At 32.4% G+C, this 24,622-nt stretch overlaps 1 protein-coding gene across 1 annotated transcript in view; it reads right to left on the bottom strand.

Annotated features, from left to right (window-relative positions):
* Positions 1-24,622, bottom strand: part of LOC143073779 (uncharacterized) — a 206,144-nt gene that overhangs the window by 97,306 nt on the left and 84,216 nt on the right. Inside the window, exons 36-48 of the mRNA XM_076249535.1 lie at positions 24,250-24,398; positions 23,138-23,246; positions 22,085-22,230; positions 21,133-21,248; positions 20,398-20,459; positions 19,531-19,703; positions 18,574-18,700; positions 15,377-15,528; positions 13,353-13,464; positions 11,926-12,062; positions 7,333-7,456; positions 5,843-5,994; positions 5,112-5,226 (exon numbers count right to left, since the gene is read on the bottom strand). Of these exons, the coding sequence (XP_076105650.1) occupies positions 5,112-5,226; positions 5,843-5,994; positions 7,333-7,456; positions 11,926-12,062; positions 13,353-13,464; positions 15,377-15,528; positions 18,574-18,700; positions 19,531-19,703; positions 20,398-20,459; positions 21,133-21,248; positions 22,085-22,230; positions 23,138-23,246; positions 24,250-24,398 (1,674 nt within the window). The remainder of the gene's footprint in view (positions 1-5,111; positions 5,227-5,842; positions 5,995-7,332; positions 7,457-11,925; positions 12,063-13,352; positions 13,465-15,376; positions 15,529-18,573; positions 18,701-19,530; positions 19,704-20,397; positions 20,460-21,132; positions 21,249-22,084; positions 22,231-23,137; positions 23,247-24,249; positions 24,399-24,622) is intronic.

Below are 24,622 nucleotides of genomic sequence, written 5' to 3'. Positions count from 1 at the left end.
AAAATTGTGTTTTGGTGTTGGTGATGTGTTTGTAGATCTTACTAAACATTCTTGCTGCTTACAATTATCTCTATCTATAATGAACTTTGCCAAGTAGATACAGTAGAAAATATTTTGTAAAAATTTACAAAAATTTACAAATTTACTATAAAGGGCAATAACTCCTTAATGGGTCAATTGACCATTTTGGTCATGTTGACTAATTTGTAGGTCCTACTTTGCCCCACTCTCACTATCATTTTCTGTGTTTAGTGGAACGTGAAATTGGGGTAAAAACTCTTATTTGGCATTTAAATTAGAAAGATCATATCACAGGGAACATGTATACTAAGTTTCAAGTTGATTGGACTTCAATTTCATCAAAAACTACCTTGACCAAAAACTTTAACCTTAAATTTGCACTATCACTTTCTATGTTCAGTGAACCGTGAAATTGGGGTCAAAACACTAATTTGGCATTAAAATTAGAAAGATCATATCATAGGGCACAGTTGTACTGAGTTTCAAGTTGATTGGACTTCAACTTCATCACAAGAGTGCACACGCTGAAATGTCTCGCCTTCTATACTAATCATTGATATTATGTTGATAGTCCTAAGTAAAAAGGTAAGCTTTATAACAACTGTACCATAAACTTAACATTAACCAAGATAACTAAACAAAGACCAATGAACCTTGAAAATGAGGTCAAGGTCAGATGAACCATGCCAGGCAGACATGTAATAACCCTAACAATGCTTCTATACAACATATATAGTTGACCTATTACTTATAGTTTAAGAAAAATAGACCAAAACACAAAAACTTAACACTGTGCAATGAACCGTGAAAATGAGGTCACGGTCAAATAAAACCTGCGCGACTGACATAAAGATCATTAAATATTTCCATACACCAAATATAGTTGACCTATGGCATATAGTATTAGATAAAAAGACAAAAACTCAAAAACTTAACTTTGACCACTGAACCATGAAAATGAGGTCAAGGTCACATGACATCTACCCTCTAGACATGTACACCTTACAATCATTCCATACAACAAATATAGTAGACCTATTGCATATAGTATGAGAACAACAGACCAAAACACAAAAATTCAACTATAACCACTGAACCATGAAAATGAGGTCAAGGTCAGATGACACCTGCCAGTTGGACATGTACACCTTACAGTCCTTCCATACACCGAATATACTAGCCCTATTGCTTATAGTATCTGAGATATGGACTTGACCACCAAAACTTAACCTTGTTCACTGATCCATGAAATGAGGTCGAGGTCAAGTGAAAACTGTCTGACAGACATGAGGACCTTCCAAGATACGCACATATCAAATATAGTTATCCTATTACTTATAATAAGAGAGAATTCAACATTACAAAAAATTTGAACTTTTTTTTCAAGTGGTCACTGAACCATGAAAATGAGGTCAAGGACATTGGACATGTGACTGACGGAAACTTCGTAACATGAGGCATCTATATACAAAGTATGAAGCATCCAGGTCTTCCACCTTCTAAAATATAAAGCTTTTAAGAAGTTAGCTAACGCCGCCGCCGCCGGATCACTATCCCTATGTCGAGCTTTCTGCAACAAAAGTTGCAGGCTCGACAAAAAACTACCTTGACCAAAAACTTTAACCTGAAGCAGGACAAACGGACGGAAGGACGAAAGAACGCCCAGATCAGGCCTCACGGTCATAAAACTTTCCAGCATGATTTGTGTACTCAGACTCGAAAATCAACCAATCAAATTGCTGGATCTCATGTTTCGAGCATGATTTTTGTGCTCCGAGCACTGAGCAAAGTTTTATGCCTTCAAGGCCAGAAAACATAATGCCCCTCTTCTATCATAGGTGGGGCAAAAAAATGGCAAAATGTCCATAAAATTACCAATTCAGGGGCAGCAACCCAACAACAGATTGTCTGATTCATCTGAAAATTTCAGGGCAGATAGATTTTGACTTTTTTTACAATTTAACCTCAGTCAGATTTGCTCTAAATGCTTTGGTATAAGAGATAAAAGCCAAAATCTACATTATACCCCTATGTTCTGTTTTTAGGCATTGCAGCCATCTTGGTTGGTTGGCCAGGTCACCGGAAACATTATTTAAAACTAGATACCCAAATAATGAGTGTGGCCAAGTTTGGTTTAATTTGGCCCAGTAGTTTCAGAGGAGAAGATTTTTGTAAAAGTTCATGATGGACGATGACGGACGATGGATGCCAAGTGATGACAAAAGGTGAGCTAAAAATTATATAATTTATAAAAACAAGAGTGCACACGCTGAAATGTCTCGCCTTCTATACTAATCATTGATATTATGTTGATAGTCCTAAGTATAAAGCTAAGCTTTAATACAACTGTCACATAAACTTAACATTAACCAAGGTAACTAAACAAAGACCAATGAACCTGGAAAATGAGGTCAAGGTCAGATGAACCATGCCAGGCAGACATGTACAGCTAACAATGCTTCTATACAACATATATAGTTGACCTATTACTTATGTTTAAGAAAAAGACCAAAACACAAAAACTTAACACTGTGCAATGAACCGTGAAAATGAGGTCACAGTCAAATTAAACCTGCGCGACTGACATAAAGATCATAAAATATTTCCATACACCAAATATAGATGACCTATGGCATATAGTATTAGAAAAAAAGACCAAAAATCAAAAACTTAACTTTGACCACTGAACCATGAAAATGAGGTCAAGGTCACATGACATCTGCCCGCTAGATAGGTACACCTTACAATCATTCCATACAAGAAATATAGTAGACCTATTGCATATAGTATGAGAAAAACAGACCAAAACTCAAAAACTTAACTATAACCACTGAACCATGAAAATGAGGTCAAGGTCAGATGACACCTGCCAGTTGGACATGTACACCTTACAGTCCTTCCATACACAGAATATACTAGCCCTATTGCTTGTAGTATCTGAGATATGGACTTGACCACCAAAACTTAACCTTGTTCACTGATCCATGAAATGAGGTCGAGGTCAAGTGAAAACTGTCTGACAGACATGAGGACCTTTCAAGGTACGCACATATCAAATATAGTTATCCTATTACTTACAATAAGAGAGATTTCAACATTACAAAAAATCTGAACTTTTTTTTTCAAGTGGTCACTGAACCATGAAAATGAGGTCAAGGACATAGGACATGTGACTGACAGAAACTTCGTAACATGAGGCATCTATATACAAAGTATGAAGCATCCAGGTCTTCCACCTTCTAAAATATAAGTTAGCTAACACTGCCGCCGCCGGATCACTATCCCTATGTCGAGCTTTCTGCAACAAAAGTTGCAGGCTCGACAAAAAACCAATATAACCTTAGAATATCGTAGACAATGATAATACAAGGTAAAGAGTTGGGATTTTCATGATTATGGGTACCAATTTTTGTGGATTAAGTAAAACGATCACTTTCTTTGATATCTAATTTCCAGGATTTGCCAAAGTCAGTATACAAGCCAATGAAAAATTTAAATTCATGTATCAACTGTAACCACAAATCCAATTGGTATCTAACGATAAATAATGAATCCCCAATATTTCTTAAGGTCCAACCAGATGAGAATTTTTCAAAGATGTAAAATGCATTTTTTAATTAAACTAAATTTTGTGATTGGTTGCAGGCAACTTACTTTTAAAAAGGGTATTGACTTTCTTGGTTTGAGGAAAACTTGCATATTCTTGAATATTTAATTTTGTGGTTTTGGCAAAGTTTGCATACATTCCTTTGGAAAATTGTAATTCATTGAACATTTAAATTTGTACATCACTTGTACCCATAAAACCCATCAAAATTGGTATCCAACAAAAAAATGAATCCCCAATATTTCTGAAGGTTACACCAGAGAAGAACAGCTACATTACATCAGTAGCCTAGACAATAAGAATATCAATAGCTTAATACAATAATTAACTATCTAAACAAAATGTCAGTCCTCATTATAAACATACAAAAACTGTCCAAAAAATGATAATCTTACAATTAAAATACCTGTTAAATCAAGGGCTCAAACATTTGGTTTAAACATAATTTTACAGGACTACAGAGAGTAAAAAGGATTATATCATAATAATTATACTGTGGAGTTGTTCAGTGTGGGTACTATTGTTCCTGAACTGACAAAATATTATGTTTTTGGGGTTATTTTTGATTTCATGGTTTTGCCAAAGTCTGCATAGTGCATACAAGCCTAAAAAAATTAATGCTTTGTTGAAAATTCAAATTTATGAGTCATATATGTATATATATATATATATTGAACGTAGTTTTCAATTTAGACTCGTTTATATATATAAATATATAATAAAAACTATAACACAAATTCCCATACGTTTCGGACATTACGGCCTGGACGCCTACGGTTTTCCAATTTATTTGTCCCTGAATGGTATATTCTTTGCCAGTGTTGTCACAAAATACCTTGGTTTCATTTATATGTGAGCATAATGCACAATGTTTACCACATGGTCCACATCCATTAGTTTGTTTATAAAATAGTAAATTATGTTTTTTGTGCACTAAGATGTCTTTTATGTTGTTATCACGTTTAAATGCCACTATAGGTGGATCGGGGATTTTTTCTTTAGTCTTTCCAATTGATGGAGAATTTTAAGATTTTTTCTAAGAATTGAATGTACATTTGGAAGCGCTTTGGAAAAAGTAATTACTAAAGGTACCCTGTTGTTTTCTTTCTTCGGTTTGTACTGTAATAGATCTTCTCGGTTTAACTTGTCGACTTTTTTCAATTGAACTTCAGTTGACGAGTTATTGTATCCACGTTTTCTTAGGTGCGTTTTTATTTCTTCTCTTCTTGTTTTGTAATTTTCTTCTGTTGAGCAAATTCTTTTGACACGAATACCGAGTCCATACGGTATAGCATTTTTTACGGAGTTTGGATGGCTTGACGACACATGTAAGTACTGGTGTTTATCTGTTGATTTCGTATAAATATATACGTATGAAAAATTGGTATCCATCAAATAATAATGAATCCACAGTATTCTTAAACAATCAACAGTATCCACTGAATAATAATGAATCCACAGTATTCTTAAACAATCAATATACCTGCATGTAATCTTTGGTGTGAAATGGAAAAAAATGATGGCAATAGAACATGTAGTGTTTACAGCTGCTACTTCTAAAGTCTTTGGGTCATTACATATATCTTTATCATTGGATACTGAAAACAAATGAAAGGAGAATGTGTCAATACCCCCACTTGAATATAACATTAGAAAGGAACATATCTAGTGAATGGTAACGGAAAATCCAGTAAATTTTCCATTTATAAAGGGACCCAACTCTAAAACAGTAAAAGTGAAGCCACCCTAATTTGAATTTGATCTGTGTTTGTGGTAATGAGTACTGTGTATAAATTTTCATAACATTTGGTTGAGGCAAACTTAAGTTGGAGAATGAAAACTTAATTTGAAACATAGACATACATACGGACAAGGGTAACACTTAATGCCCCCTTTGCTGTGGTAGGGACATAAATTTTTTTATCTTATATTGCTCAATTCTTGTTATCTTTGAGATTCATTAACTTACTATTTGAACATAAAACGATAAAAGCAAACAAAATCATTTAACAAGATAACACAAAGGGGGATTTTCTTCTTTTTTGCAAAATGTTTTCAACAATATTTTTACAGAATACAGAAAAATTGTCTCAAATGTTAAAGAATAAAGAAATGGAGGGCTTCTAGACCCTCCTATTCAGTCAAACACATCTAGACCCTCCTATTCAGTCAAACAATCTAAAGAACAAAGAACTATATCTTAAAATATCTTACTACTACAAGCTCTGAGTTGTGTATCCTTTATATTAGGAAAGTATACTGTTACAATGTTTGGCATCCAGGTAGCTAATGATGTTCTTTTACATCCCTTGCCAGTTTTCTCTTCTTGTGCAGACTGTATACAACCCAAGTAAATTTCGTAGATGCTGAAAAATAATGTAATTATGTTAGTAATTTCATTCATGAGCCTCATAGAAAAAAAGATTAAACATGAAATCCCTATTCTTTGCTTCACAATATTTATTCATATACAGGCTAAATATTTCTATAGTGGGTGATCTACCATTTAGCCATACAGATTTTTACAGTTGTCTAAAAGTAGTTCTAAATTAAACCATATAAGTTGCTAGTCATTTGTACTTTATCAACCATCTCAATGTTCATGCATCTCTTTTTTCATGTCTCCTTATTACTCCAACAAGATGACTTAATAGTCGGTGCCCTTTTTTTTAATTGTCAAAATCACACTAGATTCATAGCAGAAACGTACTTGTATTGACCATGTTGACTATTTCATCATATTTACATCATGAATTTTCTAACCATTTTTCTAAAAACGCTGAAGAACAGTTTAAAATTGAAATGATTATAATAACTCAAAATGGGTAAATTTTTCAGACATCGCTAACGTTTCTTTCAATTTTGAAGACAAATTTTAAACCAGAAGTTTTGTAATTCGGGATTCATTTCCAGGATTCCTTTTGTTTATCAAACTGACAGAGAATCAATGGCTTTTAAATTTTATTACCTTTTAAAGTGTTTGAATATAACAGATAATAGTTGAACTTGTTTATTTAAGCATAAAATCATTATGCATTTTACTTTCAGTTGTCTTATTTGCTGAAGATAATTTCATGCATGCCTATTGCAGGAAAATAAAGTACATGTCAAAGGAATGTGTAACTCCTAAAAAACTACTTTTTTCTACGTAAATTAATTTAAGTCTTTATTTTTAAATCAGAATTCAGGACTGTCTTTGCTAAAAAGTACTATTACAATGAAGACATTTTTCATGGAATGTTAATTTCTTTTTGATAATAGTCCTGAGCTTGTGATCAATGTCTTGTGTAAACTGAAAAAAACCAGGCAAAAACTAATAAGGGATCATTAACTTATATTTCCCAGAGGCATTAATATAGCTATGAGTAAGACCCTCGGGATTATTATACTATACTGGAGGCAGTTTTATTACAGGAAAGGGATAACAAAACAAAAACAAGTGGAAAATGGTAAATTGAAAACCTGACCTTGATGAAATTACCAAAATTTTTTCAGTAAAAAAATCAAATTTGTCCTAAATCCTAATATTTCGTTTAAGATAAATATCTCTCAGTTTATGTCATGTCCAGCAAATATTACCCTTGAATCAGATGGTTGAATTCCACTCTACATCCTTAGTCTGTCTACCATTAAATTGACTATTTTAGAGTCTAATGCATTCTGAGCCTCATTTACAGTAGATTAACATTACATTAACTATTTACCTGCATAAGAAGTCTTGATCTATATTGGTTTTGTTATAAACACCTAACCAAATCATACCACATGCATCAGGGAAGACTATCTTCTCAGAATGAACTGCACACACATCAGTTGTCTGGTTTTTATCTATAAAATATATATTTTATATACATTACTGACAAAACATGAAATGCTTTTGTGCAATACACTATGCTGTAGCAAATTGCCCCCCCCCCCTTCTCACAAAAAAAAAATAAAAATTAAACATATAAAAATAAAAGCAATGTAAGGGAAGTAATTCAAATATGGCATTGTAATTATTATCTTTTAAATTTAATGTTTACTAAATTAAACATTAACAAATTTTATAGCCATAGGACCAAAATTAAGACCAATTAGAAAATATGGGACCAAAAACCAAATACACAGTTAAATTCAGCATATGAAAAAATATTTAATACATAGAGCATGAAAAGTTGTAATGCTTATATCAAAAAGTCCCAACAGAAAGAATCAAAGCATATCAAAGACAATAAAGATATATATTGTTCTCTTCTATATACTGTAAAATATCAAGAATCAATCAAATACTTATAAAATGCTAAATGGTTCAATATCAATTTCATAATGATCCAAAGAGCAACACTTTGAAAAGTAATTGTCCATTAATCAGGAAACCCTTGTTTCCCCCTATTTTGCACCTAATTCTTAAACGATTTGACCCATAGCCCCGCAAAGGCCAATCCTTACTATCCATTTGAGGCATAGAAACTTGTGGGACAATTTCAGAGAGATCCATACACTGTTCCACAAGTTAAGTCTGGAAAGTAAAATAATGCTTACTTGGGCCCTGGCCCCTTTTTGGCCCCTTATTCCTGAATTGTTGGGACCGTAACCCCAATAATCAATCCCAACCATCCTTTTGTGGTTTCAAATCTTGTGTTAAAATTTCATAGATTTCTATTCACTTATACTTAAGTTATTGTCTGGAAACCAAATGTCTTCGGACGAAGCTGACAACAACAATGTTAAATCAATAGACCACAAAAATGTTCACAGTCGTATAAAAAGGCAGTACGCTATACATTATTCCATACAACAAATAAAGTTGACCTACTGCATATAGTATCTGAGATACAGACATAGCTATACATATTATATAAACTAAATATAGTTGACAAATTACTTATGGTAATTGAGAAACAGACCTTTAGTATACCCTTTAGTAGGATGCACTTCTGACAATGCAATTTCCCATTGGAACTCCCCTTACGACTAAAACTAAAACCACTATGGAGTTTCGTAAAATAAATATTTTCTAGAATAGAAAGTTGACAACTATTTCATTCAAAGGTCAAAACATAGTGCTGGTCAGCACATTTTCAACTTTTATATGCCCGTGGAACTTCTAAGAGTTTGAACTTATACTAAATTTCTGTACTACCCCACCCTTACTTTTGGGTCAGCCTTAGAATTCAATTATGCTACCTCGTGTATAAATGCTGGTAACATTCCAATATAGAGATCATATCTTGGAACCAGTATGTAAATAAAATAAACTAGATGCTCTGCAGGGCGCAGCTTCATATGACTGCAGAGGTTGAACCCTGAACAGTTGGGGCAAGTATGGACACAACATTCAAGCTGAATTCAGCTCTAAATTTGGATTGTGATTAAATAGTTGACACAGCATAGGTTTCTGACACAGAATGAATCTGGTCTAATGAACTTAAAAAAAAAATTTTGCCTTTGAGCAATTCACTATGCTGTTGAATATTAATCCTCTCAAAAAAAAATGTTTGAATAAATTTTCTTTTTATTTATGAAATCTGAAATGAGAAAAATTGAACCCCCCCCCCCCAATTTTTTTTTTCTCACATCCCCCTTACCCTTATTCCAAAACTGATCTCAATTCAAATTTCTTTTGGTGTTTGCAACAATAACTACTCATTTAAACATATCATAAAATATTAAAATGTAAAAAAGTGCTTGTAATCACTGAATGGTAAAGATTGTTTTAATTCATTTGTTGGTAGTAAAAGTGAATGTACATTGTATATTGTATAAAACAATGATTTAAGTTGATTCAATTACTATTCTGGACAAAGAAAGATAACTCCAATTTTCAAAGAATATTTCATAAAAGCTGTGCAATTGAAAATTTCTTGCTATTGAGCAATATTGTGCAATTAGATATTTTTTGCTATTGCACAATACTATGCAATTGAAGATTTCTTGCTTTTTCACAATACTGTGCAATTGAAGATTTCTTGCTATTGTGCAATACTGTGCAATTGAAGATTTCTTGCTATTGCGCAATTATTAACTGTGATATTGAAAATTTCTTGCTATTGCACAATACTTAATATAATAATGTTGGACCCCGATTTGGACCAACTTGAAAACAGGGCCCATAATCAAAAATCTAAGTACATGTACATGTTTAGATTCAGCATATCAAAGAACCCCAAGAATTCAATTTTTATTAAAATCAAGCTACATGTAAGTTGAATTTTGGACCCTTTGGACCTTAATGTAGACCAATTTGAAAACAGGACCAAAACTTAAGAATCTGAATACACGGTTAGATTCGTCATATCAAAGACCCCAATAATTCATTTTTTGATGAAATCAAACAAAGTTTAATTTTTGACCCTTTTGGCCCCTAATTCATTGGGACCATAGAAAATATGGGTTTTGTTACAATTAATGGTTTCAATTTTTAAACAATAAGGGTGATAACTTCTGAATGGCAAAAGTGATCTATAGCACTATAATTAAATTTGACGTACTTAGATAGAATGTCTCTCAAGTTATTGCAGAGAAAAACCATAAAGTACCAATTTTAATCAAAACAAGGATCCTTAACATCTGAAGATCTTATCCTACATTTTGTCATCAGTAACAACATATTTAAATTTTAAAAGCATTGGATGAATGGCTCTCTAGTTCAGGGCTTCCAAAAAATGTTTGAGCCAGCCGGATATTTCATATATGATCCCGATTTTAATCCCTTAAGACTTAGTCACAAAAGGCAATTATGGTAATCAGATGGCCATTCCAATGATTGACATTACATTAAAAAAACGATTTTAAACTTTACTTTGATATGATATGAATTTGATGTTCGGATTTAACTGTTAAATTGGCAGTGCATCATTCAGAGTGTGCACATCAGCGTGCTCATATCTGCCTTAGACTTTTTATTTGTGCAAATGACATTGTCAAAAACTTTAGTTTCGTTTTCATATTGTTCTAACCGGATGTTGACGTAACAATGGTAAAACATGGACCATAAACGGATACGTAAAATCCGTGTACGTTTCAAAGCACGACTGAGTGAAAAAGCTCTTTCCACGTTATTTCTTCAACAAAATACTTGAAATAAACGTTAGATACAGGTATCAAAGATAATTTTAGCATTTTTGAAGAAATGTAAGATGCATAATTAAATTTGACACCTGTGCACATGCGCACACGTGTTCTAGTTCATACGACGTAGTTCTGACGATTTTTCATTTAAAACCTTTTTAAATTTTTCATCAAATCATGTTGATAAACTAATTTCTAATAATTTTAATCTTTTGGACTAAATCAAGTAGAGACAAACCGCAGAAAAGTTAAAAATAAATTGTGAATAAACCGATCAATTTATACGATGTCCGGTACTGAAGATAGTTCACCTGTCACCTGAACAGGTAGATTTCAGCTGTCTAACTACTAATTAGCCTTGATTGAAATTAGAAAGTATTGAAGTAGGTGTTGTTTTGATAGTAATTAATCATCATGTCACATTTATGACCGGAAATGTGTTGATGTTAAAGTTAAAAGGTTGGGTCAAAAAGATAGTGAGTTATGTAAAAAATGACCGAAAAAGTCTTGAAAACTAAAAGTATATGACCGTTTCATGCTTTGCCCAGCCGGACTTTTACCGGACGTTATACAAATGACCGGAATATATGACCGTTTTGGAAGCCCTGCTCTAGTTATTGCTTAAAAATAAACAAAAGCCATTTTCCTTAACCTTATTTGTTTTATAATTAAAAGATATTGAAATTTGAAAAAAAATTGGTTCTTCAGTTACTGTAATAAAGCAGGTGAAGACATGTGCATGGTGGACTGTGAAATTGAGGCCCAAGTTTTCACTCTATCATTTTCTATGTTTAGTTGACTATGCAAATGGGTTCAAAACTAATTTGGCATTATATGAACAAAAGAACATGTGTACTAAGTTTAAAGTTGATCAAAAACCAGCGTACCAAAAACTTTAACCTGAAGTGGGATTGAGAGAAGGACAACTAACAAACAGATGTACAAGCTGAAAAACTTATTGCCCCTAGTAGGGCATAAAAATAATAATGAGATCTGATATGATGCTACACAAGTTAAATTCACCATAGCATGAAAGTAATTTACAGGGAGATTTTGCAATTTCAAATATTAAGATATATACAAAAGAAAACGTGGTATGATTGCAAATGAGACAACTCTACACAAGTGACCAAAATACACAGAAGTTAACAATTATAGGTCACCGTACTACCCTCCACAATGAGCAAAGCCCATACAACATATTCTTTTACATAAAATTGAGAGAAAAATTCAGGTCATTTTACCTGGCACACAAGTGAGTAAATCAAATCCCTGTGGTATATAGCTGCTAAAATTTGATTTGACCAAGGTCTCTGCAACATCTCTGATAGAACATGATGGAAAAGTCATAGCTGTACAGTTGATAAACTGGAGCCAGATTCTGTAAAATTCACAACATATATTAAGGTGGAGGTGAACAAAATTTCAAAATTAGGACCAAGATATTTTATCTTAGTCATTTTCTTGTGTCTGTTCGGTGCAGTTTTCTTCACTTTTAGTGTTTTTTCCAAAGCTAAGAGTATTTTTGAGTCGAACAGGTTACAAGTCTAGGTTAGTTGGCAGAGTAATCCATCAATTTTGAAGGGACATAAAAATATACTGAATATTTGGTAAGAGTTTGTTATAAATCAGACAATTCATACTTATTAACCGAGTATTTGTGGAAGAGTAAGTTTATTGTCCTGTGAGAGTAACTGTTTGCCTGAGGGGTAGCATTTGCATCTGAGGGGACAATAAACGTACTTTTTCGTGAATACTCAGTCAGTAAGTGTTTTATTATACTGGAAGAGACAAAATGACAAGAACTGAATCACACAGCTGACAACAATTTTCTTTTACATTTGTGAGAGACAATGTACACATACTGATGCTATTTATACAATGTTAAATATGCATTCCAATAAAAAGAAGGCAATTGTAAGTTTAAAGCTTCTCTGTACAACAAAATAAACTACAGAACAAAAATTTGAATGAATTCTGTTGATCTGTCATTACCTTCTGTTCAGATGACAGATTTTGTGTTTTTGGCATCCTAGTCCTTAATTAATCCTTCTGAGAGCAACACCAATCACAATGACAAAGTCATAATACTGTCTTCTGATTCGACTATGTGTTAGTTCAAACAACTCAGGAATTGACAATAATAATCGTTGAGAATAGTCCAGAAGGAATTGTTAAAACCTGATAGCCCATCCTGTAGCTGAGGTTAAAATTATTCTATGATATATCTGAATAAATCTCCTTCAAAAGTGTTCTCTATTTCATGTTTTGTGACAATCTTTGTCATTTATTGTGGATTCATTTATTTTCATGGGTACCAATTTTCGTGGATCATTGAAGAAAACTTGCATATTCGCGGATATTTAATTTTGTGGTTTTGACAAAATCTGCAGATATTCCTTTAGAAAATATGTAAATCGTTGAATATTTAAATGAGTGGTTCCCCTGTTCCCACAAAATCAACAAAAAAATTATATCCAACGAATATCAATGAATCCACAGTATACTGTACAGTTTGTTTAAAACAGTATTGCTTGTCATATACTGTACAGTTTATTTTAAACAGTATAGTTTGTCTTTTATATTATAAAGTTTATTTAAAACAGTATAGTTTGTCATTTATACTGTGTAGTTAATTCATACTGTATAGTTTATAGTTTTTCATACTTACTGACAATTTGGATACTGTAAGTATTGTCCATATCCAGTAAAACATGCACTGCTCATTGCCATGGTTTCTATTAGTTCTGTATTATGACAGGAATCCAAATCATCATCATTCACTATAAAAGTATAAAATATGGAATCATTGAAATCTCTTGAACGGATGATTGCAACTGTCTGACATTTAAAAAAATAAGCCTGGATTCTAAGATAAATGTTTTTGGTTCAATGCCTGTCAAAGTCTTTAAGCATTGAATCTGCACACACGTCTGTTTCTTTAATTTATTTGATCAAAGCAGCGTTTGACATTTGCGCAGATCTGCATTTCATTTGCGCCAAATTTTTCTTTCATTTGTGCCAAATTGTTTTTCATTCGAGCTGATATTTTTACAGGGAAATTACAGGTAAATAGATATAAGAAGATTTGGTATGAGTGCTAATGGGCCTACTCACTATCCAAGTCATGTTATTTTCATTTATCATTATCGACCTTTTCCGTTAGCCAGTTGTACAAATGATATGAATTGTCAATCAAGTCATGTATATAACTGTTGTCCCCTGCTCACCAGGGGGAGGTGGAAGAAGGCCTTTTAGATACATCTCCAGATTGTTTCCTTGACCGTAGTTCTTTAGCCTCTGTCTTTAGATCATCTGCCAAATGGTTATGCTCGTTCTGTGGTTTGACAGTAGTCAGACCATCAGCTGAATCCGTGGTGACTCTAGCTTTATACCATTTTATGGTACATCAGTAAGATATTTTATTTTATGTTTCAGGACACTGACCTTCAGATATGTATGACCATCAATGATTAGAGAATTGACTCCTCAGCTCGTGTTAGTGTGCAATCAAAACTCATAAATTAAAAGTAAACAAAATTCTTAACCAGATTTTACCAATGGTATAGTATATATCTAATTAGGAGCAAATATAAAATCGGCGTAAATGAAAAAATGAAATTGGTGCATTTGAAAGATTGAAAATTTTTTTAATCTGTGCAAATTTCATACACCCAATCAAAGAGTACATCAAGTTTAATTCACCCAGGAAGAGATAAAAACAACTCCCTAGCTCATACCATTAAAATTGTAAGTATATAAACTGTCGACACCATGATATGTGACATCTTGCATATATATATATATATGAAGAGAGTAAAAATTTATAATTTAAATTAGGAGATAACTGTATTGTACATTGTATTTTATGCTTGACCTTTGCAACCGGTAGCAGATATTTGCGACAGTAAAATCAAGTTTGAAGAAGGCTAAGCTTAAATCACAATATATTATCTCTATTCTTATGCAGCATATTGAAATAAATACCATTTTACAAACATTTTTGTATAAATGACAGAAATAAAAAAGTCTGTAAAATTGTTGCATTGTCTTTATCAACTAAATTATGTAATGTCATATGTATAATCACGATGTCGAACAAAACTCAAGACGTATTTATACCTTTCATACAATTCAGAATGGTTTCAATGTTGACATAAAAAACATTTTCAGACTGAGACTTTCATGTTTATTTCCATGTGAGAAATGACATACCAAAAAATCAATATTCAAAATAATGGCTTTATTAGTTACAGACTGGTAGAACGTTGAATCTACTCCATTAAAATATTTGTCAATGTCCAATGAAAATTATCGTTACAAACGAATTGCATTAGAATGTTAATTTGAACACATTTCTAAGTAACATTAAAAGTCAATAAACCATGATTGATGATGATTTTCAAATGCTTAAACAAGTGCATACAAGATGTATTAAGTTTATCCTGAGGGGTTCCCTTTATGTCCACTTTTTATTTTTCTCTTGGAGGAATAAATATGGTTAGTCTTTATGATATTTTCAAAGTTATGATTGCCATCTCTGGTTTTTTTTCTTTAAAAGATTTAAAAGAGAGATGAAAATAACTTCACTGCCCATTCAATATAAAATAAATTGACTTTCCATTCAATATAAAATAAATTGACTTTCCATTCAATATAAAATAAATTGACTTTCCATTCAATATAAAATCTTACCAATACAAGATCTGATTTGTGATGCTGGAATATTTGGTAGATAGCTTGGTAATATAGCTGGCATCCATCCATTAAGTGATGTCCTTGCACACTTCTTGTCTGTGTTTTCTTCAATTGTCTGATGTATACAATCTAAGTATATATTGTATGACCTGCAATGAAAAAGGCATATGAAAGGTATCACTCTTAAAGAAGCAGTCTTAAAAAGTAAAAGGGGAAAGACAAAGCCGAAATTTTTTTACATCATCAGTTATGCAGAAATAAACAGTTATTACAGAGATATGTCTCACCTTTTTTGTAATTTTGATTATGCAAATGTTGAAATCAAAATAGCAATATACCCTAACATTTTTCACATGTAGTTTCAAGGAAGAAATATTGTCCGCCTGTATTAGTAGATAAATTTTTAGACTCTGATAAAACAGTGGACGAAATCACTACTGATGAACAAGTTGTTTCAAATGCTTCATCTGAGAATTCTGATTCTGATTCAGAAGAAGAGTTTTTAGTTCACGAATGCCTGAGGCGTCGAGTAGATATAGTACCGCCTCTTAACCCTTTAGCGGATGAATTTCATCCGTGCATTTAGAATCTAGATGAAGTAAGTCAGCGATCTAGTAGTCGTGACAGTAGTATTGAACAATCTGATGGTCAGAGGTCAAGTATTTTAGGTGTATCTGAGTTTAGCAACCCAGTGCCTGTCAGTAGTGAATCAGAAATCAGTTCTGATAATCAAGCGTCAAGCGTATCTGATAGTCATGCGCCGAGCGCTTTAGATTATGTCCAACCAGAGTCTGAAATTCAAGTGCGGCGGTCGAGTAGACAAGTGAAACCGCCAGTCCATTTTCAAGATTATGTTAGATACTAGTATTTTAATGTTTTAACTTTTGAATATTTTTTTATTGATATTTGGAACTTAGTTTTATTTCTATTTAGTTTCATTTTTGTTTGTTTCACAGAAATGAATCAGCATACATATATTTACACGTCTAGTAGAGGAAAAGTTCTAGAAGGCAAAGTTCTTTGTAAAACGTTACGTGTAGTGCCTGGAGGAAAATTGGAAACTTTATGCAAATATGCATATGATGATCTTAAAGATATAGACGGTCTGAAAATCGTGTATTTCATAGCTGGAATACCGGATATTTGTTCTTTAGAAAGAAATCGTAGATCAAATTATGAAGAATCATTTCTTAAAAGAACTGACAATGGTTGGTTTGATCATGCATTGAGACTAAAGAATACTATAGTAAATACAGAAACCAAATTAAAAAGTATAAATTGTAAGGTAGTATTTGCTACTATTACAACTATGAGTTTCTGTCTTTGGAATTTACATAGATTGTCTATTGGAAAAACAAGTCATTTAAAGTATGAGAATGCATACGATGAGATGCAGCTAGAACTTAACTCTATTATACAGGATGTGAATAATTTTATTACAGAATTTAATCATACAAATCATGTTATTACTCCTTTTTTTCATTCTCCTGTACATAAATGTAAGAGTGGAAAATTTAGATATTTGTATAACAGATTAGTGGATGGGGTACATCCTACATTTGATTTGGCAAGAATTTGGATTGATCGTTTGTCAACGGCAGTTCAAAGCAATGAGGGAAGATTTTTTAAAAATTTTATTTGACTTTTTGATATTTTTTTTTGTTGTTGTTATTTGTTTGTGAATCCTATTGAAGTGTCTTGAATTTTGGTCATTGCAATATGGTATAGAGGCGTTTGCCGCATGCTCATCTAGGTTGCCCAAATTTCAAAAGTGTCATATATTATTGTACAAGGTTTGATATATTGGTTTCGATATAGTTTCGAGACAAAACTTTTTGTAGGAGGGGGTGTGTCACCGGATATATTTATCCATTTTATTTCATTATTAAGCATTTCATATTATTTGTGTTTTCAGTGTTATATGTTTTCCATTCATATCATATTCATATTTCATATTCATGTTTCTTGACGATTGACGACAATAGTTTTGCGCTGCGTATTTTGAAATAAACTATAGCTTTATACACTATGTTTTGCTTTACGTACTCAATATTTAAATTAGTACAATAGAAAGTTAAAGCATTCTTTATTATTATTTAAATGATATATATTTATATTCAAATAGCATGAGTTATGCATGAGCTCAAAGCGCGGCAATACTAACCATATATATATTACTGTAATACAATTTCACTATTCAAGTTAGTCACTGGTCATTTTTACAATCAGGAAAGCGGAAGGCTAAAGTCACCGCAGGTACTTGTAAATTTATTTATTATTTATGCCATGTTTAAAATGTTTCAATTAAAGAAAAGTTACTTTAGTATTTCATATATAGAATTCAGTATGGCTTGAAAGCCACATTTTGGTATGTAAGTTAAGGTCAGAATAAAGCTCCGTTGCATGCAAATATTTCAGTCAAATATATTGTTCATATTTATTGGAACATAATTGTAAACTTGGTTTACAATTTGTATACTTGCAGATTATATAATAAAGAATTTATAAATTGGACGACTCATTAAATGCAGAAATGGCCCACAAGCATTACCACGACTAGTTTATGGGTTTTTGGTGACTTATTCCTCATCCCAAGTCGATGTTATATTGGTGTCCCATTTTTCCTGCGACACAAGTAATGCAAATATTCAAAGTCACTGAATCATGACTGAGTTATATGGCTAAACAATCTCCATGTAAATGAAATGTGCAAATGCTAATACAACTGCATACCAAATACCATTGAGTTATTATAAGTTGTTTCCAAATCTAAATACAAACATTAATTTGTAAATATGTAAAAGTTTCAAAGTCAATGAACCATGAAGAAGGGGTAGGGCTATATAATCTCCATGGAAACAATAATTGCAAATGCCAATAAATTTGCATACCAAATATCATTGACTTAACATAAGCAGTTCATCTTAAACTGATCCAATCACAAACTAATATGTGTAAACTAAGATAAGTTTCAAAGTCATTAGACTGTGACTAAGGGGCAAGGCCAAATATTCTCCATGGAAATGAGATGTGCCAAAGCTTATACCACTGATTACCAATTAACATTGGCCTACAACTAATGGTTTCCCTTGAACTCACCTAATCACAAACTAATACACTAATGGTTCCCCTCATGAACTCATTTAAATTTAAGTTTAACTTCTCTGAGCACTTTTCAAATGTATTAAATTTACCTGCAGAAAATACCATGGTCTATGTTGGTTTTATTCATATATCCATACAAAGCCATAATACAAATCTCAACAGGCATGGCTTCTGTACTGTATACTTTACAAACATCATCTGAACCTGTTGTGTCATCTGTGTAAAAAATGTCATATACACCATAGGTAAATACTAAAGAACATCAGTTCAAAAATTTGTGTTTTAGACATGTGCAAATATATTTAGCCTTGCCACATTCTGTATGTGCCTGTCTCAAGTCATAACACAGTGGTTGATGTTTGTTGCTTTTTATCATATTTATTTTTCATTTATTGTTATACATATAAATCAGGCCAATAGTGTTCTAGTATGAGTTGTTTTAATTTTGTCATTTCTGGGTCTGTTATAGCTCACCATGTGGTATTGGTTTTGCTCATTGTAGAAGGCTGTAGTGTTGCTAACTTCTTCATCCCTTGGTCTCAAGTGGAAAATTGGATCGTTGACAAGAACATTTATTTTATGGCTTTGTTTGTGTTAAGACTATTATTTATTCATTTTATATAATGACCTGTTCTTATTTACTTTACTGACATAGTTACATTGATTGAATGTTGGTTGCTTCACGTCTAGTGGCACTGACATAATTACATGTGAAATGTCTAAATTTACCTGCTTCACTTCTAGTGGCACTGACATAATTACATGTGAAATGTCTAAATTTACCTGCTTCATGTCTAGTGGCACTGACATAATTACATGTGAAATGTCTAAATTTACCTGCTTTACGTCTAGTGGCACTGACATAATTACATGTGAAATGTCTAAATTTACCTGCTTCACGTCTAGTGGCACTGACATAATTACATGTGAAATGTCTCAATTTACCTACTTCACGTCTAGTGGCACTGACATAATAACATGTGAAATGTCTAAATTTACCTGCTTCACGTCTAGTGGCACTGACATAATTACATGTCTAAATTTACCTGTTTTGGATACAACAATAACACTATCTGGATCTGCAGCCTTAACTAAATCAAGCTGTGACTTTGGGTTTCCTCTAACTTCCAAAATCATTTGTACTGTGCCTGATTTGATATCTGATGTCTTAAGTAGATAGTAATACTTGATCAGAAATACTGCTATTACACTGCCTTCTCTGTGAATGAATAATAATTTATAATAATGATACCTTCAAATAAATGTAATACATGTATGCTGCAGTCAAGGTGACTTCCCTAGAACTACATGTAAAGTCCCATCTACAGAATCAGATTATATCTTTCTAAGTTTGTCAATTATGCAAGTTTTCATGATGTCATTTAACAGATAGAGGGGATCACCTGTATAACTGTACTTTCAAAGTTCATCAAGCCTTTTCTTCATTGTCATTATGCAGGATAAACTAGAAATAATGTTTGTTCTGTAGGTACTTAATCACAGATCCCTAATAGATCTGTGCTGAATATCAACTATAATGATTGATTGTTGGTTGCTTAATGTCCAGTGGCAAATATTTCATGCATGTTCAGGACGAGAACTAGTCGACAATAAATACAATAGTTATGTTTTGTAATAGAGACAGGATGAAGGTCAATGAAATTTGGACTGCCACCAGAAAATGACTAAATAAAAGTATAAATTATAAGAATTTAATTTGCCCAATACTTCATGCAACATAGCACCATATTATTTTAACCACTCAATCAACATCAGAATTGTCTATTCATTCATATAAGTTAGGCTTAAGCATGATACAAACTTTTGTCTGATCACTAAATAAAGATTGAGATAACATCAATTTAATGTCTCACTGCTAAAATCATTCTAACACCATTTAAAAAATTACAAACCTTAGTTCTATAACTTTGAAGTAATCCATTGCTGCACTGTTGTTTCCTGTACCTATAATAATCTACACAGAAAAAAAATTAAAACTTTATATTGGAACAATAAATTGATAACAACTTAGGGGTATATGGAAACAATTTGTTCATGTGGTGTATATGGAAACAATTTGTTCATGTAACTACATATAACATGTATATATACACATGTTCATTACTCATCATAGGCACCTTCAGTTTATCATGCAGATTATTTTTTTCATTAATTTGTCATTTTGGGCCCTTTTATAGCCTGCTATCATAACAGTGTCATGAGGTATGTGTGTTGCTCATTGTTCAAGGACATATGGTAACACATAGTTGCAGACTCTTATGTTATTTCAATTTGATGTCTGGTTCAGATTTGACCATTGGCAATCACACCACATCCTTTTTTATATTAATCTTTGAAATTGATCATATTCTACCAAGACCTTCAACAATGTTGTAGAGTAAATGAAAGTCTTAATGCTTTACTAATTTCAATGTTCTAGTGGAGTACTCTATTAGCACAGTTGATAAACAGCTGTGAGTAATGCTAGGTCTTATCCCTGGACTACACAGTGGTAATTCTGGAAGAAATCATTGTGTGCTTTACCCATACTCACATATTCTACCAAAATTGGTATACCACAAATAATTAAGGAATCCACAGTATTTAACTTATATTATAGTTAATAATTCCTTGTTATACTTAGGTACCTGATTTACAAGTCTGGTCTCCAAGTCTGAGAATTCTTTGCTTGATGTATTGGAATATTCTGGCTTCCATGGAATGTCAAATTTAATGGTAATTTCAAAAATTGATGAACTCTCATCTGTTAAAGATAGGAAAATATTTAAGTAGAGGTATCCTTCAGAGGTGGTCAATGTGAAAGCCTCTCCCTGTTTACTATATCATTATCCTGACATTATAGAATTGCTACATGCCTTAACTATTTAATGCCATCTTGCTGTATACATGTCATATTTTTAGTGACAAATACAATTGTCTTTAATTTCAAATCTATGTAGTATCCCTGTAAGACCACCTTCACCTTTTCGGAAGTGAGAAATTAAATTTTTAACAACAACAAAAACTTATTTGGTGTGGATTTTGGAGTTCCAACAAGCCAATTAGTTTTTGAGAAAATTTTTAAAAGCTAAAAGACAAAGGTCACTGATGACAGATGACAAACACCAAGGGATGGGAATAGCACTCAAATGGTCTTTTCAGTCAGGAGACGCTAAAATTCCAGATCCCCAACATTTATCATTGGATGCCATTCACCAGCAGTTTAAGTATATACCATATTTTGTTCAGTAAATTTGTCTTTCTTAAATTTATTAGTTTTATATTTTCTAGAAGATGCCTGTGAATTCACAGTACAATTGGGCAAGTATTGAAAAAAAAATTTCAAATTTCGTGGGCAGTACGTCAACTCAGCTTTCACAAAAGCATATAAGACATTTTGTATTTAGACATTTTCTCAAAAACTTGTGTTTTCTATTGATAAAAGATTGTTTCAAAGACAAATTTAGAAAGTACAAAACACTACATTTATACGCAATATAACACATATTTCTGACTTGGTTTCAGATCTAGAGGAGATGCGGTTCAATGAAATCTGTCTTTTCCTTTCGTACTATATATATATATATATAAATATATTACCTGGAAGACATGCAGTTATTAAATCAAGATCTTGTGGAACCAGACTACTGAAGTTCGCTGAGGTCATCAATGTTTGTGCTACTCCATTCGTTGTACATGATGGAAATATATCAGCTATACATTTAAGGTAAGGAGTCCAGACCAAGCTGAAAAATAAAAATACTTGAAACATTTATCTATCAAAAAGATACATATATTGTAAAGAATGTTTGGGTTTGCTATGTGGTAGAAATGTATAGTCCATGAGAGTTGAGGTATCACAATTGATCACATGATCATTGAAAGACAAGGATATGATTAGTTGGTGGACAAATGGTGTATAATGCACCTTTCAACCCCTTTTGTCTTATCATTGTGGCTAGTGTATAGTGGTGGGAGAGAAAAAATCAATTATAGGCATGAAAACTGGCAATCTAGTCATTTAAGATTGGAGCTAAACCCCTGCATTAAAGCCAGATTCAAACTCATAACCTTAGTATTGACAGGCTATTGATTAATGTAGAAGGAATAGCAACTGAGGCACAAGCTAGAATGTGAGAACTAGTTTTAAGGGCCAGTCTTTGTAAGAATCAGGCAATTTAGAAGTATTCACAACATGGTAAAAAACCCACTGACCTAACTATGCTATTTTGAATTTACCCTCATCCTGAGTTAGACATTGTAGGTCTTTTGTTTCTGCATGTTGACAATTTGAGAAATCTAAATAACTTTTGATTAGAATGATAACAAATTCCCTTAATTGGAAATTTCTAGTGCATTTCAACCAAACTATATCTTGAAATACCTGAACAGGAAAAGGTAACGAAAGTTATTTCCATGCACCATTTCTTATTTTGAACTTAAATTAATGTAAAGTTATACAGGTTTTTTTTGGTCATGTTTTGACACCTGTCTGATTCTTAGGCAGATGGCACTTTTAAAAAAAACAAGACTTTGGAACACATTGGATTTCCTTGATAAACTTAAGAAATACAATATAATAAGTATACTTTGATAAAATGTTTTCATATCCATTAACATTTCGCATTAGAAAAATGCCAAAAAATCACCTACCTGCATGATGGACTTTGTATGTATTGTATATAAGCAGCACAAGCACTGTTGAATGCCATCTTCTCCAGAAGTTGTACATCTCCACACAAAAATACATCATCATCATCAACTGAAAGTCAGAAAATAAAATCACTACCATATCAGTAATTGTAAGAATTAAAAATATGTAGATTTTGTTGATTTGAACTGATTTTTTTCTTGAAAGACATTCTCTTAAAACTAAAAATATTAAACCTTTTAAAAAAGTTTACATCTACATGGCAAAATAGGACTGTAATAGAAGCTGTTTATGACGTGTGTTCACCTTAAATCAGAATCACTGTATTTATGTACTGTTTTTTTTAATTCTTTTATTTTAATCAGAAAAAGGTGTAATCAGACTTGTTTCTTGTCTGAATAGACAACTTTCAAGTTCAATGCATTTCTGTCAAAAACTTTGGTTTTAGTGAACATCATTCGTGCATTTAGGGGCGTCGTCACTTCCGTTTCAATGTTGAGCGAGTGCTGGGAAAACTATGATGTTATATTGCACGAATTATTCGGCAAATTGAATTCTCATAATTGACAATCAGCACTGCTATCAATAGGGAATGGTGATTAAGTGCCTACAGAACAAACATTATTTCTAGTTTAGTTTACAATTACAATCACCAAGAGCAGGAATATAGGTGATCCCCTCTATCTGGTAAATGACGTCGTAAAGGTGCACATAATTGACGAATTTTTTCTGGTGACAGACAAACTCAAAAGTCATCTATTGTAAGATATTTGTCATCATCATGACTGGGCCTTTTACAACTCACAATGTGGTATGGGTATTAGTTATTGTTCAAGGATATACAGCGACCTTTGTCATCATCATCACTGGGCCTTTTATAACTCACAATGTGGTATGGTACTACTTATTGTTCAAGGATATACAGTGGCCTCTAGTGTTGCTTACTTCTCTAATCAGGTCTCTCATGGAGATTTTTGGTTTTTTTAGAAATCATACCACATCTTCCTTTTTTTTTATATAACATTAAGAAAACAACAAAATGAAGGTCCAAATATTTCCGATATTCCTGTTATATCATATCTTCCAGGACTTCATTCCAGTAAAGGAAACTTACCATCGCATGATCTAAATCGAGAGTCTGGAATATTTAGCATATATGGTAAAGCCGCTGGCATCCATGTATCCAAAGTTGATCTTTTACAATCTTTTCCTGTTTCTTCTTCCACAGTTAAATGTAAACAGTTCAAGTAGATATTGTATGCACTAAAACAAAAAAGTTTTTATTAATAATCAAATGTATGACCTATAGTTGAATATTGTAATTTCATTCATTTAAACGAGCAGTGCAATAGAGTGAAATTAATTTCTCCTGGGTGTTTTCATCATTGTAGCATAGAGGACGTTAGGTTTTCCCGCTTCAAAATTATTTTCGCTGTATTTTATTGCCCATGTAATCATTCAGCACAACACCTTCAATCTGAACAGTC

The sequence above is a fragment of the Mytilus galloprovincialis genome, chromosome 4, assembly GCF_965363235.1.
Source record: "Mytilus galloprovincialis chromosome 4, xbMytGall1.hap1.1, whole genome shotgun sequence".
NCBI classification, from domain to species: Eukaryota; Metazoa; Mollusca; class Bivalvia; order Mytilida; family Mytilidae; genus Mytilus; species Mytilus galloprovincialis.
The sequence above is the reverse complement of the archived record's forward strand: the minus strand, read 5'-3'. Positions and strand labels throughout refer to the sequence as shown.